Source organism: Meles meles, chromosome 13 (assembly GCF_922984935.1).
Source record: "Meles meles chromosome 13, mMelMel3.1 paternal haplotype, whole genome shotgun sequence".
NCBI classification, from domain to species: domain Eukaryota; kingdom Metazoa; phylum Chordata; class Mammalia; order Carnivora; family Mustelidae; genus Meles; species Meles meles.
Window position 1 is genome coordinate 3,889,543 of NC_060078.1, and position 18,738 is coordinate 3,908,280.

Sequence of the window (18,738 nt, forward strand, 5' to 3'; positions counted from 1 at the left end):
TAATACCACGATGCACGGCTGGTGCTTGAGTGCACTTTTTTTTTTTTTAAGATTTTATTTATTTATTTGACAGAGAGAGATCACAAGTAGAGAGGCAGGCAGAGAGAGGCAGGCTCGCTGCTGAGCAGAGAGCCCGATGTGGGACTCGATCCCAGGACCCTGAGATCATGACCTGAGCCGAAGGCAGCGGCTTAACCCACTGAGCCACCCAGGCACCCTTGAGTGCACTTTTTAAGGCAAAAGACCGGTATGTATAGTTCAGGCTGCAACAGCACACCGCCGGACCCGAGAACACACCCAGCGTCCTGGCCCTCCAGCTGACTCTGTTAGAGGGACCAGGTCTGCCCTGCTTCCCGCTTGGCCCTGGGCCCTGTCCTGCCGGCCTCCACCCACACTCCCCAGGCCAAGGACCAGAGCCATGATCTTGCCTCTTCCACGGCGCATGCATTTGTGCATGTGCGCGTTAGAACAGACGTGTCAGCCGCCACCTCGGCATGACTCTGCAGCCCCAGCAGACACCGGCGGCCACAACGCTGGGTCTGCACGGATTCTCTGATTGCCCGAACTCCCCCGTGCTCGTCTTTCTGGTTCCTGACCCAGCTTCCTCTGAACAAAGACCTAACTGGTGGTGACGCATGTAGGTGAGAGGCTGGGCTCATTGGTTCTTAAGCACCCTTGCTCCCAGCCCCTCTAGAAAATGCTGTTTTCTGGCTTGAGGCTCTGGCTGTCCCTCTCAGAACCAGCCCCGCCTGTTGGCTAGCTTGTGCCTGGCCCGAAGTTTATGCTTTAACTGGTGCTGCTCATTTCAGCACTCCCGCCGTCACCGGTCCTAGCAAGGACAGTTTGAGGATGACCTGTTGAAGCAAAGCCTGTTTGTTTTTACCCTCTTGTAACTCTGCTCTCTTTGTTTACAGAAGGGTCCTCCTGGCTCCCTCCCCCTAAGCCCACTTTTGCTCGACATCACTGATGTGTTCAGCCTGCCCCTCACCTGTGCCCTCTTCTCACTGGCTCTCAACTGCTGGCAATTGGGGCCCCCCGGGATGTTTGAAGACCTTTTTGTATCTCACAACCAGGGCGGGGGGTGGGGGGGAGAGAGGCGGTGGTGCGTTCTGGCACCTAGCGGGGAGAAGTCAGGCAGGTTAAAACATGGGCTGGCCCCCACAGCAGAGAGCCATGCAGCCCGAAGTTTTATCAGGCCTCTGCTGAGAAGCCTGCTCTTTTTGAGAAAAAGCTCCACGGGAGGTTACAGATTTCCAGTTTTGGACAATGAAATCTTGGATCCAGGCTTAATGAATTTTAGGGTTCGGGAGGAAACAGCTTTAATGGCGAGTAGTTTTTGTAGGACTCACAGTGGGCTCTCCAGAACAATGACTGATTTGTTCCTTTATTGCTCCTTTCCAAACAGGCCATAGACTGTGTGTTTACAGCTCAGCCTTCTGCCACGGAGCATCGCAGCAAACGGAGAGCTGGTAGACCATATGCGAACAATTAAGTGTGATTGGCGGGCTGGGCTTCCCCGTGCTTACTGATTAGTAAGGGAGGTGCAGAGGGAGCTGTGCCTATGCCCCTCAGTTGGGACTCCAGGCTCTGAAAGCACGTCCACCTCGGGAGCCCAGCATGCCTTCGTGGGCTTTGCTCCCTCTGTGTAATTCAGCAACTGCCCTGGTTTCCCGGCTAATTCCATCACTCCGGACTCATTCTCCTGCTAAAGAGCCCCTCCCCGCAACACACACACACTAACGAACAAGAATAGTCCAGGTGACTAGCATCACCTCTAAGCAAGTGAGACAGAGGTTGATGATTTTCCATCTTTCTGGTGGCTTGTGGATTACTAAGCACTTTCCATCCCATTAGCTCAACTCATTTTCTTTTTCTTTAAGATTTTATTTATTTATTTGACAGAGAAAGATCACAAGTAGGCAGAGAGGCAGGCAGAGAGAGTGAGAGGGAAGCAGAGAGCCCGATGCGGGACTCGATCCCAAGACTCTGAGATCATGACCTGAGCCGAAGGCAGCGGCTTAAACCACTGAGCCACCCAGGCGCCCCAGCTCAACTCATTTTCGTGCGTGCTTGTGCAAGATGTATTATTGTAGCCTTTTCCTTTAAGAGGAAACAGGCCAGGGGTGTCTGGGTGGCTCAGAGGGTTAAAGCCTCTGCCTTCAGCTCAGGTCATGATCTCAGGGTCCTGGGATCGAGCCCCGCATCGGGGCTCTCTGCTCAGCGGAGAGCCTGCTTCCCCCCGTCCCCCTGCCTGCCTCTCTGCCTACTTGTGATCTCTGTCTGTGAAATAAATAAATAAAATCTTAAAAAAAAAAAAAAAAAAAAAAAGGAAACAGGCCAGAAAGGAATAATAAAGAGGGTAAGCTAGGTGGGAACAAATACTCGTATCTCATCCCACTGAAGACACATCGGAGCAAAGCCACGGCTGCCTTCTGGCTCCCCACCCGTCCAGGAAACCTTGCTCTGAGAGCAGGCAGCTGGAGCCGTCTTCTTACAGACCAGCCCAGAGGTTGTGTTAGAATGAACCGGCTCTTGACCTCAACCCCATAGCATCCTCCTGAGGTCAGCTGCCAGTAATTTTTGAAAGTTCAGTTTGGTGTGTATACTCAGCACGCACCCTGAATTGATACTGTACTGAGAATTCTTTCATGCACGCTTTACCCAGGAAGCTAGTCTATCGGCTCTAGGATCAAACCAGCCTGCGGTCTGGATCCCAGCGACCTCCCACCTGGTGAAGGGCACGCTGACACCACGAAACGGCGTCCCTCGGGTAGGATCAAGGTGCTTCACTTGGTTTCAGAGTTCAGGAACCACACATCGAGGCAGCATATGGCCCAGAAGAACTGGAGGGGTGGGAGCCAGAAACCTAAACCCAAGCTTCAATTTTGGCTCTGATACTTGTTGATATTGGCAAGTCCCTCAACCTCATTATCATCTCTTTCTTTCTGCGTTCATCCTTAAAATAGAGCTTGTCCAGGGAGATGTGGAGCCTGGGTGAGCGGCCAGCTAAGACCTCCTTACATCAGGGACTGGGTGGACGCACAAGTGTGGTTTGCGGAGAAAGGACACATCTCGGTGGGAGGGAGGAAACCAATCCACCCCGGTGTCCAGCATGCATCTGCTCCCCGGGACCCATGCCTGAATCCTGAAAAATGCAGAAGTCAAGTTCAAGAGAGTGGGAGACTTGAGAGTGCAGGCAGAAGCAGCTCGCCCTGGAGAGGGCCCCGGCCAGCAGGACAGGGCAAGGTGCAGGCCAGAGGGTGGGCATCCCTGAACACGGAGGGCCGTGCACTTCGGGAGCTGTGCGGCGCGTCTGCGGGCACCTTCAGCAGCTCTCGGCGGTATGACGCCACGGACGAGCCATCCACAAAGGAAGCCTGGGTGTGTGGAAGGTGGGAACACGTGCCACAGGGATGAGGGTGCTCTGAGGACTTCCTACAGGACAGATGGGGTTCAGGGGGCACAGAGGTCAGGATCAGGACTCTGGAGGCTGGGCAGGACCCCACTGTGGTGAAACACTGAGCTGGCCACTCCTCCGCATCCTACACCTTCCAGCCGGTAACTACCTACCTCATCTTCTCTCAAGCCTCGGCAGAGGACGAGGTGTATAAACTCGTGTCAGTCATGGAGCACTGTCCCCCGTACGTGTGCAGGGAGCACATCGTCAAGTGTTCCCTGCTACCTTTAGTCTCATTTCAGCGTCAGCTCCAGATGTAAACAAAAGGAGGTTTATGCTGCGGAATCCCACCTTATGACTGGAAAGCAAGGGGGTGGCCTTCAGGGATGTTGTTTCAACTGAATCCCGAACAAATGATGAAACCGTAATTCCCAAGTAAGAAATCATTAAAAGGCAAGATCTGATGAAAAGCTTTTTAAAAAATGCGTTTGACCTCATGATGCTTTAACACCAACGTTCCATGCTCCTGAGCCTCCGTATTGATGGGTCAACTACCATTAGCCAGTGAAAGTGCTTCCTGAGGCCGGCCTGGGACCCCAGGGATCAGGCACACGGCAGCTGTTCAACGTCAAAAGTAGATTTCCTGACCCAGTTCCTGGAGCTCCTCAGCTGGTGGTTTGTGAGGGGACCTGGGGTCTATATTCTGACCAAGCTGCCCACGTAATTCTGAGATCAAGGGATCAGAGAATCTGGGCGTCTCCTAAAGACGTCCAGCCGTGTCAGAGAAGGAATGGAGCCAGGACCACGGAGTTTAACCCCTACACCAGACCAAGGGAGAAGACCTTCCCATGTAGTATCACAACCAAGGTCCCAGAAAAGCTTGCTCCTTTTTCTAACTTATAAATTTGCAGATTTTCTACACACTCCAACACTCTGGGCTGAGCTAGATGATCCTGATTTTAGTCAGGATCTTGCATCGCATTTACTTTGTCCATTTCTTTCCTAGATTCTGGCTTGAGTTTCCAGCCACAGTCGAGCAAGGGGACCTCAATCTTGACAGCAAGGTGATCCTGCAGGACGTCTGGCCCTCATATGGGCATCATCTCTAGTGGAAGCTTGGGAGCAGAAACTGAGATCATGTCCTGGAATTCTGAAGAACACTGTTTTCCTCTGTCCACTGTGGGTGAGAAGGGTGGGCAAATGGCATATGCGACCTCAGATCACAGCAGCGACCTGCCGTAGGCCACATGTCAGGGCTCTCTGTCTCCTGCGTGGGGCTTGGCACAGCACATCTATGGCTGGCTTGTTTGTCTACCGTTTTTTGAGACTGTTGACCTTGGGGTTCTCTATCCTCTTGGAACCCTAGTCTGCTCCAAGAGCCAGTAAGATTTCTCCTTCAAGCAAACATGTTGCTGCTATAAAAGGTCACCATCTTCTCACCTTTATCTCCATAAATGGAGCATTGGCCAGGATCTGCTCGCCACCTTCCGTGTAATAGAAGATAGCGATCAAGCTATCTTTTAGCTTGGGGTCGGTGAAACTATTTTAACTTCCTGCTAAAGCATCTCTTTATGGATGTGTGCCCTTCTTCAGTGGCGGACACAGTTCTCCAAACCAAATGGGCCTTAAACTCCAAATCCAAAGAAATACCCGTATTTGCTTGGGACATCCATATTAATCCATTCTGTCTCCAAAACACATCGATATTTTAGACATTTATTTAAGATAATTTAAGATATTTAAGATATTAAGATAATATTAAGATATTTAAGATTATTTAAGATATTTAAGACATCGTATATTCTTGTGCTCCTGGCTCGCTTGCATTCAGCCTATCGTTTAAGTTGATTCTCAATTTACTCATTCTAGTTTTGCATGTACATGTTTTATTTGAGTGAGGATTTCCACCAGTGCTGTGTCCCTGGTCGTACGGTCAAAAATACTTCGCCAACAAATCCATCACATAAAGCCGAGCTTATGACTTATGTTAAGCTGCTGTGTAAGACCCCTCTGGGGAGTCAGAGTTCGAAAATCCTCTGTTAACTCTTTAACATTAAATATGTGAGAATGACCTGTGAGGCTTCATCAAGTACACCTAAAGGCATATTCCTGATTTTAAAATGACATAATGGTAGATTGTACACATGCACACACACACAGAGGTCATGGGCCACACATCCTTTGAACACAGAGGTAACTACACTAAATAAAATATTCGCAAGTTGTGGGGCACCTGGGTGGCTCAGTGGGTTAAAGCCTCTGTCTTCAGCTCAGGTCATGATCCTAGGGTCCTGGGATCGAGCCCCGCATCGGGCTCTCTGCTCAGCAAGCAGCCTGCTTTCCTCTCTCTCTGCCTGCCTCACTGTCTACTTGTGATCTCTCTCTGTCGAATAAACATCTTAAAAAAAAAATGTTCTGTTTAAAAAAAAGAATATTGACTCTTGATTTCAGCTCACGTCATGATCTCGCGGTGGAGAGATCAAACCCCACAACGGGCTCTGTGCTGGGTGTTGGAGCCTGCTTAAGATTCTCTCTCTCCCTCTGCGTCCCTCCCCCTCCCCCATTCAAAAAAATTAGCAAGTTGATTTCATCATTGTATAAAAAGAGTAATATATCATGACCAAATAGAGGTTATCTCAGAATTTCAAGGCTATTTCAGCAATGAAGAACCCTATTAATGTACATCATTACATTAGTAGATTTAAGGAGAAGAATATCATTTGCATGTATGCTCCCACATTTTAAAATAATTTAACATCCTTTCCTGATAAAAGTTTCACTTAGCGAACTAGGGAGGGGAGGAAACTCCCCGACTTGATAAAATGTCTATTACAAACCTAAAACAGACCTTACTTTTTAATGCTGAAGTGTTACTGTTATTCCCTGTAATACACGGATTAGGGCAAGGATGCTGCGGTAGCAGAATAAGGGGCCCCAACGGTGTCCGCGTCCTAATCCCTGGAACCTGTGATCACGTCACCTTGAACAGCAGAAGGATTTTTGCAGATGTGATTAGGAATTTTGAGATGGGGAGATTACCTTGGACTATCTGGGCAGGCCCAATGTACTCATAAAGATCCTTGCGAGGGAAAGAAGGAAGCAGGAGAAGTAGAGTTTGAGTCAGACAGAGATCAAGAGTTGTTGCCCTGGAAAGATGGAATAAGAGGCAGCCTTTAGGACAGGGCATGGGCCCTTCCTCAGAGCCTCTAGAAGGAACGCAGCCCAACAGATACCCTGATGTTAGCTTAATGAACCCCACTTTGGACTTCCGACCTCCTAAACTGTAAGATAATTAATTTATGTTGCTTTAACCCACCAAGTTTGCAGTAATTAGTTCCTGAAGTAATAGGAAACTAACACAGATGCCCATTTCCAACACTGTCCTGGAGGTCATAGCCTAAGTAATAAGAAAAAGAACTGAAGGTAAATATAGGACATAACCGTCATTATCTGCAGGTATGTCTTCCCACCAGAAAATCAAAGAGAATTAATTGTAATATCATGTTTATAACAGAGGTCATAGGAGTGCCCCAAATGAGAGAAAACAAAAAAAGAAATCACCTTCCCAGGGGCCAGCAGTAACCAATTAAAAATGTGACAGGAAAGAAAAATTCTATGCCCAATCAAAATAAACCTACAAAATATCTAGAGATAACCCATTAAGAGATGAAAAATCTCAAAAAAAAAGGTAAAAGTTGACTGAAAGACATTTAAAAAATGGAATGATCACAAAGATGCACTGTGTCACTGAATGACATTCGTGTTTTCCTCAAGCAGCAAATTCAATACAGTCTTGCTCAAAAAGCCAACAGAGCTTTTAATAAAATGTGACTCTAAATTTCACCCGAGGAGAACATGAGCAAGAAGAGGTCCCACCACAAAACAACAAGAAAAAAGCAAAAACGACGTTATCACTCTAGGAAACCAAACAGTATGTTTTTGTTATAAGAACAGATGGATCGATCACTTTAACAGACCTGTAAATCCAGAAGCGCACCCCCATGAATGGGAATGTAGACTACGGCAAAAGTGCTATTTCAAATTAGTGGTGTTTTTATGTTTTTAACTCACTGACTGGATCACTAATGGGCTACTTAGCAAATGGTATTGGACTATTAGCTATCCATTTGGGGGGGGGAAATGGATCCCTATCTCCCATCATGTATGAAAATGTTAGGAGCTGGTAGTCTAGTGGGTTCCTTCTCCAAAAGATCCTACTGCTTTGCCCAGAATGCAAGATCCAGGCCATCCCCCCAGGGCCAGCTTTGCAGTGAGAATCCTGGAGGGATGAAACAACATCTCTTTCTGCTACAAAATGGCTGGTTCCTTGAGCTAAGTGCTCTTCTCCTGTCGTGGAAAATGGTGCTCTGTGGGTCTTAGGGGTCAGGGGAAGAGAACCAAACACTCTGAATCTTATGCTGCCCCTGTCTCTGAGAAATAAAGTCCTTTGTCTCTGACCCACGTGTCTCATGTCCTCTGCTAGAATCCATGAACATGTAACAACGTGGGTAATCACCTAATAAGTAGAGTATAATCAAATCCCGAGACCCGATAGGACTCAAAAACTAAATGGAAAGAAGTAAAAGTGTAGAAGTATCAGAGGAAAATAGGGGCTATTATTTTTATGTCCTGGAGCTGAAAGAAAAACACTTTTAAGAAAGACACAAAATTCAGAAATCATAATTTTTGAAAAGGAGTAGTAGATAAAAGGCAAGTGCACCTTGATGGAAAATATTTTTTACACATATTAAGATCATAAGATGAGACTACCTCCTAAAAATCAGTCAGAGCCTAATAAAAACGGGTAACGCACATAAATAGGCAGGCAATTCACAGAAAAAATATGTGGCCAATAAATATGTAAAATGATCCTTACCCTCACTATTAATAATAGAAATGCAAATTCAAACGAGAATGAGATAATTTTTCACCCATGAGACTAGAAAAATTAAAGACCGAATCTCCAGCATTAGTGAGGATATGGCAAAACACTCTTGGTTAGACTATAAATTGGGGCAGCTTTTTTGGAGAGCCATTTAACTGTATCTATAAAAATTACATTAAAACGTTTTTTGAACTATGGAATTTTTTTTTTTTTTCAAGCAAAACCATTTATTGAATTCTAGCATATAAAATGTGGAGCACAGCTGTTCGGCTAAAGTAGAGCGGGGGAATGCTGTCAAGCTCCGTCCCACCTCCTGTCACACTGCGTCCCTCCCCTGCCCCACGACACAACCAAGTCAGAACTCCATGGGCGTCAGGCCCCGGGACCACTGGGCCAGGGCGGTCTGTGAAATCTGTTACCTTTATTAGTCCACGGCTGACATGGAAGCGCGCTGTCGGACTTTGCTGTGCTGTGGGACCGCTCAGTAAAGGGAACCAGTCCCATACAATCAGAGCTTTCCCTGGAGCCCCGAGAATATTATTCCCAGATTTATCTCATCACTGGGTTTGGAAGGAGCAGAGCTGACACCGAGTATGAGAAACTGTTTGAGACAAAGAAAATCCCATCAATGCGAGATTTAAAAAGCAGCTGGTGAGCCTGGTGCTTAATCAAGAAAAAAAACAAATAAAGCCGACCCGGCAAGAAACCCCCGGAACAGGAATGACGGAACAAGTTCCTCGAGGAGCAAGAGAGAAGTCTTTGCAAACGGTGCTCAGGTGGGAAATGAAAGAATAAATCCTCGAAGCCTCTTATCTGCAATTTGTACAGAAAATTTGGAACTTATTTATTTATTTTTTAACAAAACCAGCTTTGGATGGATCAAACAAAACACCGCCTGCCTGGATGCTAGGACTATCTGAAGACTCTAGAAGTCTCCGGAAGATTCCAGAATCCTCTGAAACCCTCCCCCAGCTGCATTCCCTCCTTACAGTTCCCCCCGGACAATTTCATAAGGGGCTCCTGCTGCAGCCACATGATCCTGTTTCTGTAAAGTCTGCCCTGGAGCCTCCTGCTGGGCTTCCCATCATCAAATGAGGCCCCAGCCCACAGACCGCAGAGGGCACTGCCTGGGCCGCAGCAGGAGGCTGAGTGCTGTGGGAGAAGCCCGTGAGCTCCTCCCAGGGTGCCCCCTAGGACAGGGCTTCACTGAGCACTCACACGGGTAAGTCACCGAGCATTTCTCACCTGTGAAGAAAATCAGAAAATTCGGAGATGTGGGCGATGAAAGAGTCACATGTGCTGATGACTTTGTTGCTGACCTTCTCCTCGGAGGCACTCAAGGCCTCGGCCTCGAGGGAGAAAGGAGGAGACGCCCAGCCACACCATTGCACCCCTGACGGACACACGACCAGCAGCGGCCGAAGCCCTCTGCCCCTGCCGGAGGGGAAAGGTCAGCGAGGCTGCCCGGGCTCACTGATCGGATGCCCAGGCCTTGCAAAGGTTGTTAAGCCAAAACTTGAGGGGGTTCTGCCCTTCAGAAGCTTATAATCTGGCCTAACAATGCGCACTTCAGTTGAGTCCCAAAGGGCCTGGTGTCAAGGACATGATACAGAAATCCTAAAGAAAGTGCAAAGCAGAGGAGAAAGCAGTGAGGGAGCCTACGTGGAACTAATTTTGAGCTCCCCGGGTCTCTATGATGCTCAGCCTTGGCCACACACGACATCACTGGGGGGTGGGGGCGAGGTAATCCTCATGCTTGCCCCACCCCTGCAGGGTTCTGATGTCACCGGTCTGGACTAGGGGAGGGCCTGGGCTACTATTTAAATATTTAGAAGCTCCCCCTGCCCAGGAGACTTCAATGTGCAGCCATCCAGGTGATCCTGACAGACAACAGAACACTTGGCCCCTGGTGCTGAATGCCAAAGAAGAAGTCTGAAATGGCCCGTGATCTGGCGATGAGAACCTCATCTCACAACAGCCGCTTCACGGGGGTAGCAGGAGTGGAAGGGCAAGTGGCAGTGGGGTGGTGGGGGCCGCAGAGCTCAGTGTCATTGGTGACGGAAAGTTCCAGAGCTTGTGCGTGAATGCAAGAGAAGACTGGGTGACAGAGGGTGAAGGGTGAAAAAGGCAGGAGAGAATTTAACCTGGTTTTTGTTCTTTAAGAAGAGAAGCTTGAAAATATTATTCATCCATAAGAAGAAGGAAATCCTACCATTTTTGACAACATGGATGGACCTGAGGGCGTTATGCTAAGTGAGGTCAGTCAGAGGAAGGCAAATACCGTATGATCTTACTACATAGAATCTGAAAAACCAAGCTCATAGATGCAGAGAACAGACTGGTGGGTGCTGGGGTGGGGGTGGGGGACATACGAAATGGGTGAGGGGACAAACGTCACCAACTTCTGGTCAAGATAAATAAGTCATGGGATGTAACATAAGACGTGTGACTCTCATTAACGATACTGTATTGCATGCTTGCAAGGTGCTAAGAGAGCAGATCCTAAAAGTCCCACCACAAGATAAAAGGTTTGTAACGTAATAAAAACACATATGGGGATGCACATTAACTAGACTTACGGAGGCGATCATTTTGTAATATACACAAATACTGAATCTTTATGAAAGTAATACAAAGTTACACATCAATTATAGCTCAACTGTTTGAAAAAGGAGAGAACCTTGAGCTATTTACATACAGGGCAGGAAGATCTGGTGGAAAGAGAGCTTGGAAAACCAGCCGAAGGGACGTTCAATTCATCAAAGTCCCACAGAGACAGGGAAGGGTAGTCGAGACTAGAGTACAGACATGCTGCTTTTCTTTTGTGTGGAAAAACAGGAAAAGGGTACGAAACTTTATTTTTTTAAGATTTGTTTATTTGAGAGAGAGGGTGTGTGAGTGCAAGCATGGGGGCGGGGGAGGCAGAGGGAGAGGGAGAGACCATCTCCAGCAGACTCCATGCTGAGTGTAGAGCCCGGCGTGGGGCTCGATCTCCTGAACCTGAGATCGCAACCTGAGCCAAAAGCAAGAGTTGGACGCTCAACAGACGGAGCCACCCAGGAGCCCTGGGAACAGACATTTATTAAGCATTCATTTTGCTAGAGACCAGGCTAGGTCGTTCTTATAAATGATTTCATTTCATCTTTCCAGCAAACCTACCAGGACCCCTGTGACACAGAAGGCCCTGTGCCTAGAATCCCGGGGATTTAGCTGTTCTGTATTCATGCCATTTCCAAATGTAGAGCTCCCAAAGGTCACAGTGATCCAAAGCCTCCTTATGGGCCCAGCACAATTTATTATGGCAAGAACTAGCTACATAAACAGTCCAACTTTAAAATAAAGAAAACGACTGACAAAAATATAGAATCTTGGTGCCGGTACCAACGGTTTTCTCACATACCTGAGAGCCATGTTGTGGGCTGCTGTTCCCAGAGCTCTCCTCCCCAGGATGCACAGGGCAAAGGACAGGGTCACTAAAGCAGAGTCCTCATCACTGTCCAGGTTCTTGGAGGGCTGGAAGAGCAAGGATGTTAATTCAACTTTCCCAGGGATTCCATCATGCCGTGACACAGAGTCATAGCCCGGGGGGCTTTGCGAGTCAGCCATTGGGGTCACTTGGTCCCCTAGCATGACCCAGGGATGGGGAAACTCTCTGATTCCTGAAACACTCTCTCTTGTGGTTGGACAGGGAAAAAATTGAAATGAGGGAGCTACTTTTGAGAAGCTGTCATTGTCCCTGGTTTCATTCCTAAGAGGCTGTGTGCATCTCCAGAAGTGTCCTCAGCGAGGGGCCAATAATGCCATGAGGCCCAACTGTGGGAGTGGGTTGGACCATCTTGATTGTTAAACAGATTGGTTCCCCGGTCCACGATTCAATACCCCACATTTTGGCACAGATATCCTTTTTATATGGAAATCTCAAAAAGCAACTCTACACAAAGAGGTTTCCAGAGTTTCAAAGCCACGCCAAAGGCTTAAAACTGCACTAACCCTGAGCACAGTATAGAGGGAAATATACCTTTCAAGGCTCCCTCACTGGAGACAGGGTATATGGATTCTTCCTTTACAATTCTGCTTATGTGTTAAACAAACACTTATCCGAATACCAATGTTCTCGCTGCTCTATTTGATTACTGTCGACCATACAGCCTAAGCAGGAGATGGACTTTATAAAATGCTCCTCGTGCTTCAAATTTAACCCAACGCCTCCAGCCCCCCCTTCCCTGACCCACCTCCTGTCTCTTCTGTGCACAGTACTGAATCCATTCCAGATAAACGTTACAGTAGCTGGCACGGGTTATCCCCTGGAGACACGGGACGTAGTCATCATCCACGTTAATGTTGAACATGGCAAGGTCACGCTCAATGTAATGCCACTTGGCAAAAGGCTGCAAGGACTTCAGAAGGGATTCGTTTTTGATCCAGGAGAGAAGTTTGGGGGACGTTACCATGTAGTAGATTATGCTCTGCAGAGAGAAAGCAAGATTTTGAGCCCTTTTAGCCATTCTAAAGACAGAAGGACTTTTTATTTATTATATCTCATAAAGTCAGTCAGTGTCAGGGATTGACATGTGGTGTCACTGTGTTTCCTGCTAGATTTTTTGTAAATAATTTTTTATTCATTTATTTGAGAGAGAGAGAAAGAGAGCAAGGATGAGTGGGGGGAGGGGCAGAGGGAGAAGGAGAAACAGACTTCCGGATGAGCAGGGAGCCAGACTTGGGACTTGATCCCAGGACCCCGGGATCATGACCTGAGCTGAAGGCAGAGGCATAATCGACTGAGCCACACAGGCACCCCTTTCCTGCTAGATGTAATGCATAGAACTCACCTGAGACATTCTAAAATGTCCTCTCTTACAGGTCACCACACGGATGAGGGAAGTGAGAACAGAATGCTAACGGAATGTACCAGAACAGAAGTTCCGGGGTGAAGAAGAATGATAGCCAGCCCGATCCTTTCTGAGAGAAGACACACAAAAGTGCCCTTGGGTTACTGCAGGCTTCCGTGGATGCCCAGCTTGTCTGATCCGGCCGAAAGAGACGGGGGCAAATCCTCTTCCAGGACCCCAGCCCAGGAGCGTTTAAAGAACGAAAACACCAAAGTTCTTATGGAAAGTACTCATGACGAGGTGCTGTCGAAACACACACGTGTATGTAATCCCGGGTGCCCAGACAGTGCACATCTGCGATGCCTTCCAAAATACCCCGTGTTTTCCCCTCCATCAGACATGCCACTTGGGAATCCCAACAGGTGAAAATGCCACCCTCGGGCCTTCTCGTTCTGAGTCACGGCTTTATTGAAAGCCATCTCGTAGCTCGTGAATGAATTCATCCTTCAGAAAGGCTAGCGCCGGGCCGGGAGCAGTCCAAGCACAGCAGAGAACGTGGAAGCCCAGCTCCGGTATGGGCGCATCCGCGGCGGGCGGGAGCACACCTGCCCCGCAATCTTCTCTGTGCTGTACTACCACGGGCGGAGGACGTGGTGCTCACACCACTGAGGCTGGGCTCCCCTCCCCCAGCAGCCCCCACCCCCCTACCCCGAGCCTGGCTCGCATCTCAGCCGGGCATCACCAGCATCAGGGAGGGGGCGCTTGGTGCCAGGAGGCAGTGCTGCACGCTCTCGTGGCCCCAAACCCTTCGTCGATGGCCTTCTCTGATTGTAGACCATGTTCCTCCGAAGGGAGATGACAGACAGGAATGCACACCTGGACCTGGCCAGGCCATGGGGACTGTCACCTGTGACTGCAGTGGGCAGACACTTCCGGACAGCCTCCTGCCCTCTCGCCCACTCTTCCCTCCCCTGGGCTGGGATGTGGAATCTGGAGAACCAAGGTTGGAGGTTGCTGAGGAGGGTCTGGTCTCAGGGTCTGAGGAGTCTGAGCAGGTGAGGGGACGGACACACGTGGTCCCCAGATTAGGGCCAAACCACGGCAAAGGCCTGACTCAGCCATTCTCGACTGTTGGGACTGCCGGCAGCTTGGACTCTGGGAAGGCCAACCTGTGGCTCATGACGTGTGGCCTTCCTCTGTGGCATATTCCCTACTAGGCTTCACAGTCCACCAGACCCCAAATGGGGAGAACAGGGGACCCCAAATGACATCCACGGTTCTCACTATCCCATTTCTGCAGCACTGCACCCAGGACAACCCTGCTGGCCTTGAGAAGTCCCTTCAGTGTAAGGAAAGAGGGGACAGAGAGGGAGGGAAGGAGGCAGAGGCCCAGGAAGCTGAGAGTGGGAGGTGGGAAGGACAGAAGCTCTAGCCAAGCCCACTTCTCTTCATTATTTTGAGGCTTAAAACGAGCGAGTGCGCATGAAGGACTCAGTGCAAGGCCTGGCGTCTCTGCCTTACCCCCCAGGAGCTGAGGCGCAGGGAGCCCACAGTGGTCTGGAGCAGCCCTGAGGCCATGGATGACATCAGGGGCCAGGAGACAGCTGAGTCTAACGTTCTCGAGTCAATCTACTTGCTGGCAGGATAATTTCGAGCTCGTAGGAGGCAGGCAGTCTAAGCAGTTGACCCAGAGCTACAAGCAGGAGGGGACCCGTGACCATGGCCAGAGGCACGGCGTCTCTGCCGACGGTGACAAAGGCCACGAAGAAACTGGGTCTGTGTGACCATCTGGCTCTAGAAACCTCTGGTCTAGTTTCCCCCAATACGTCCTAATCCACACACCAGACAGGAACAACAAACAAAACTCAAAGGACGTTTACCTTTTCATCCATTTATAGGGAGGGAATGGAAATCACCCCTCAGCCGATGAAGTCAGAATAGTGAACGAGGACTTCAAATCCCAGAGGCTACAACTTCCTCCCCCAGGTCAGTGTCGACTTCCCCGCAGCTCGGCTCCCCCTCCCCTGCCCCGGCCCCCCTCCCCTCCCCGCACCAGTGCATGAGGAGAATCGATTCCTCTCACCCAGAGAACACAGAACACGCCTAATCCTTGCAAACCATGCCCCGCTTCCACTTGACATAGTCAGAAATCCCGTTAGGGAGACAGAGTCAGTGAACAGTGTGAAATCCTTCAGAATCTGTCAGGATGAAATGGGTACAGCACTAAGTAAACCTGATAAGTGAGGACAGGGAAAATGAGTCGATGACATGGAACCTGATCCATGTTGAAAGCGAGACCTCTTCTGAATGCGTTCACCGTATCTGTCCTCCAGCAGGGAATCTCCTGGCTCCTCATTTTAATTGTAGATCGACCTGTTCTATCAGACCGTTGCCCTGTGCGCATTCTAGGAGAGGGGCCCTGGCACGTGTCCCACGTGTCCGGGTTTCACGCTCCCCATTCTGCAAGGCAAGCGATAAGCCTCTCTCCTTTCTGAAAGGCCTGGATGGGAACAGTGGCAGCGGGAAAACCCAGCCCTCGTGGAAAGCTGATTTCTTGACTGCGAAGAGGGTTTTGGACACTACTAAATGGAGGGGAGGCGGAGGAGGCACCAGGGAAAACCTCCAGTCATCAGGAAGGAAATGGTTTCAAGTATATTCATAAAGGATGGCGGAACTGACCCGGTTTATTAGGAGATTTAAAAAAAAATCCTTTTGTGTAATGGAATGATTCCAAGCTTTTCTTCCTTCTTGATTTGCCTGCCCAATAAAAATAATAATAGCCATGATACGAAGAATGAAACTGAGCTCCTGAAACCTGAAGCACGACAAAGGCCATTTTGTTCACCACGTAACCAAGGACATAGAAGAAAACACTCATTAGTTTTTACCCTAAAATGCTGCTTCTCCTGCCGCTCGGCACTCCTGACACTTTCTTTTAACTAACTCCACGGGGGGATAAGCCCAGGTTCTGAGCTACCCCTCACCAAACGGCGGGCAAGTCCTGAGTGCCGTATTTAGAGAAAGCCTCCCAGGAACAGTCCCGTCAGTGGTGACGTGAATTAAACAGGACGCGCCAGGAGGCCCCATCTGCCCCCAAGTCTCAGCCCCTCCTGAGCACTGATTCGCAATTTAAGAGAAATCTGTTTCTGTGGAGCGCAAGTATGTCTGCAGTCGCTCCCAAGCCTCATTGTGCATTAAATCACTCAGGAGAGTAATTTAAAAATACAGGTGCTAGGGCCCCTCCCCAGGCCCAGGGAATCGGAATTTCTGGGTGGGACGTGCAAATCCCTAATTAGCGGCGTATTTGGGGAGTGGGATGCCACGGGGCTGCCCCCGGCTCGTGAGAAGCCCCCACCAGGGAATGCACAGTTGCCCTGTGTGCCTCTCTTACCCGACCTGAAACTCTCATGTTGGCATCGGCCCCTTTTTTGGAAACCAGAGTTAAGGACATTGTTCTCCCACAAACTAAACACTACCTGGCAGATTCCAGGGGTGTCCGGGGCTCCTTCAGCCTCTGCCGTTTGCATATTATCCTGGACTTGTTTCTCAGACTGCAAATTGCCATTTTAGAAAACATACAGGAGGGTGCCTGGGTGGCTCAGTGGGTTAAGGCCTCTGCCTTCAGCTCAGGTCGTGATCTCAGGGTCCTGGGATTGAGCCCCACATCGGGCTCTCTGCTCGGCAGGGAGCCCTCTTCCCCCTCTCTCTCTGCCTGCCTCTCTGCCTATTTGTGATCTCTGTCAAATAAATAAATAAAATCTTAAAAAAAAACCATACAGGGAATTGGGAGACATGTTTCTTGGAGTTAGGAGAGGAGGGAAATGAGTATCGATTCACTTACTAGTGCACGGGAGGGAAGCATTAAGAAGCAGGCCCCAGGGGGTGCCCCCCAAGGCCTCTGGAAAACCCAAGAGGACAAACCCAGAAAAGGTATCTCCTTCCTTCTCCCTCACTCTTGGTGACTTGCTGTGTGGCGGCCCACGTGCCTGGCTCATGGGAAGGCCATGTCCGGGGGGCTCCCGGGTCACAGAGATGTGGCTCAGTAATGAACCCCATTCTCAACACGGGTCGTTCAGACCCTCACCAACATCTGAATCTCGTCCGCATAGACCGGTGTGGCCCAGACCCAGGACCCACATTACCTTTGTTCATTCAGTCCAAAAAAAATGCACCGGACACCGCCCTACGCAAGTCATCACACTGAACCCCGGGGACCAGAGAGGAGTCGGCGCGTGCGGCTCCTGTGCTGAGGGAGTTGGTAAAAGGTGAGTAGGAGCGATTTCAGAGCAAGGCGAGGTGAATGTCCGCACGGCCCCAGGGGAGCTTGTGTTCAGGGGGGCGGTGGGGGGAGCTGGAGGACACCAGGTGGGGTGGGGGCAGGGACCACAAGGATGTGTATGCAAAGGCGGGGGTGGGGGGGATGCGGCGGAGTAGAAACCACCGCAAACAACACGGGGGCTCTGGACGGTTTCTGTCTGGGTTCCAGGCTGCCCAGAATGCACACTCCCCACCCTGCTCAGCTGACACGGGCAGGACAAGCTTCTGGCCACCAGGATACAACAGGGACATACTGTGGCAGCTGCCAGGAGCCTTTCTAGGGGACCACAGGTGCGTGCCTGTGGATTTCCTTTCCATCCTTTTAAGCTTCCATCTAGGAACACAAAAGTTTCCAAAGTGGCACAGCGGGCAGCTGGAAGGAACCCGGGTGCCTAGGACTTCCCGGCACGGAGCCACCACCCCCTTCCTCATTCATGTGTGAGACAGACACACTGCTCACGGGAGCGTACCACGGCTCTTTCACGACCCACTGCCAAATCCAGGATTGGCTCTGGAAGAAAACTTCTTGCAGCCTGGTTCATAAGGCCGAGGGAGCGAACTGTGGAGTCAGAAGGCAGGAGCTCACCGCTCCCCGATCTGCTTTCCATATCTCCCCCCGCGTATTTGAGGCTGGGCGAAACACCAACGGTTTGGGTGAGGTACGACAGAAATTGTGCATCCCCTCAGCATGCATCAAGGTGGTGACCACGAGCCACTGACCCTGTTTCACAGACTCTGCGCAGGAGAGCGTGTCACGAACATTTCTCATTGCAACTGCCTGGGGATGTGAAAATTAACAAGTTACTTAACCTTTTGACTTTTCGCAATCTGTCTTCGATCTCCTGTAAACTAGCGGTACCGGTGCACGCGTGGGGCCCTCCTCAGCAGGTATTCCAAGTCTCGAAATGTCTTCCTTTCCGGTGGGTGGAAACCCCTGAAGCTCCAGGCCCCCGTGTTCTCTTTCTGTTTCACATTTCCTCACCTGTGCTGGACCCCCTCTTTCAGCCTCAGCAGGCGGGCATCTGGGATCGCAGACGAATGAGCGTCCCCGTGGGAAAAGGCATTAAGATGTGGGCCCCTCCGAGGCCAGGCTCCAGGGCTCCTGCCAGGCATAGTGCTCCCACAGAGCAGGAGCCAACGCAAAGACCTCCTCAGCCTTGGCTGCTCCCACCTGTCCCTCCCGCTTTGGAAAATGCCGTCAACCCCCTGGCCCTCTGCACCCTCGCTGGAAGCTCACACTCATTCTCTGGGAGACTCAGCTGCAAACACGGGTATTTTCTGAGGTTGGAGCGGTGGCGCAGACATGGGTA

The 18,738-nt window shown here is 50.0% G+C and overlaps 1 protein-coding gene across 2 annotated transcripts in view; it reads right to left on the minus strand.

Moving 5' to 3' along the window:
• Nucleotides 1-18,738, minus strand: part of PCNX2 (pecanex 2) — a 296,195-nt gene that overhangs the window by 15,044 nt on the left and 262,413 nt on the right. For both annotated transcript variants that reach the window (XM_046026803.1, XM_046026802.1), the window contains exons 27-28: nucleotides 12,515-12,748; nucleotides 11,683-11,795 (exon numbers count right to left, since the gene is read on the minus strand). In XM_046026803.1, coding sequence (XP_045882759.1) covers nucleotides 11,683-11,795; nucleotides 12,515-12,748 — 347 coding nt within the window. The remainder of the gene's footprint in view (nucleotides 1-11,682; nucleotides 11,796-12,514; nucleotides 12,749-18,738) is intronic.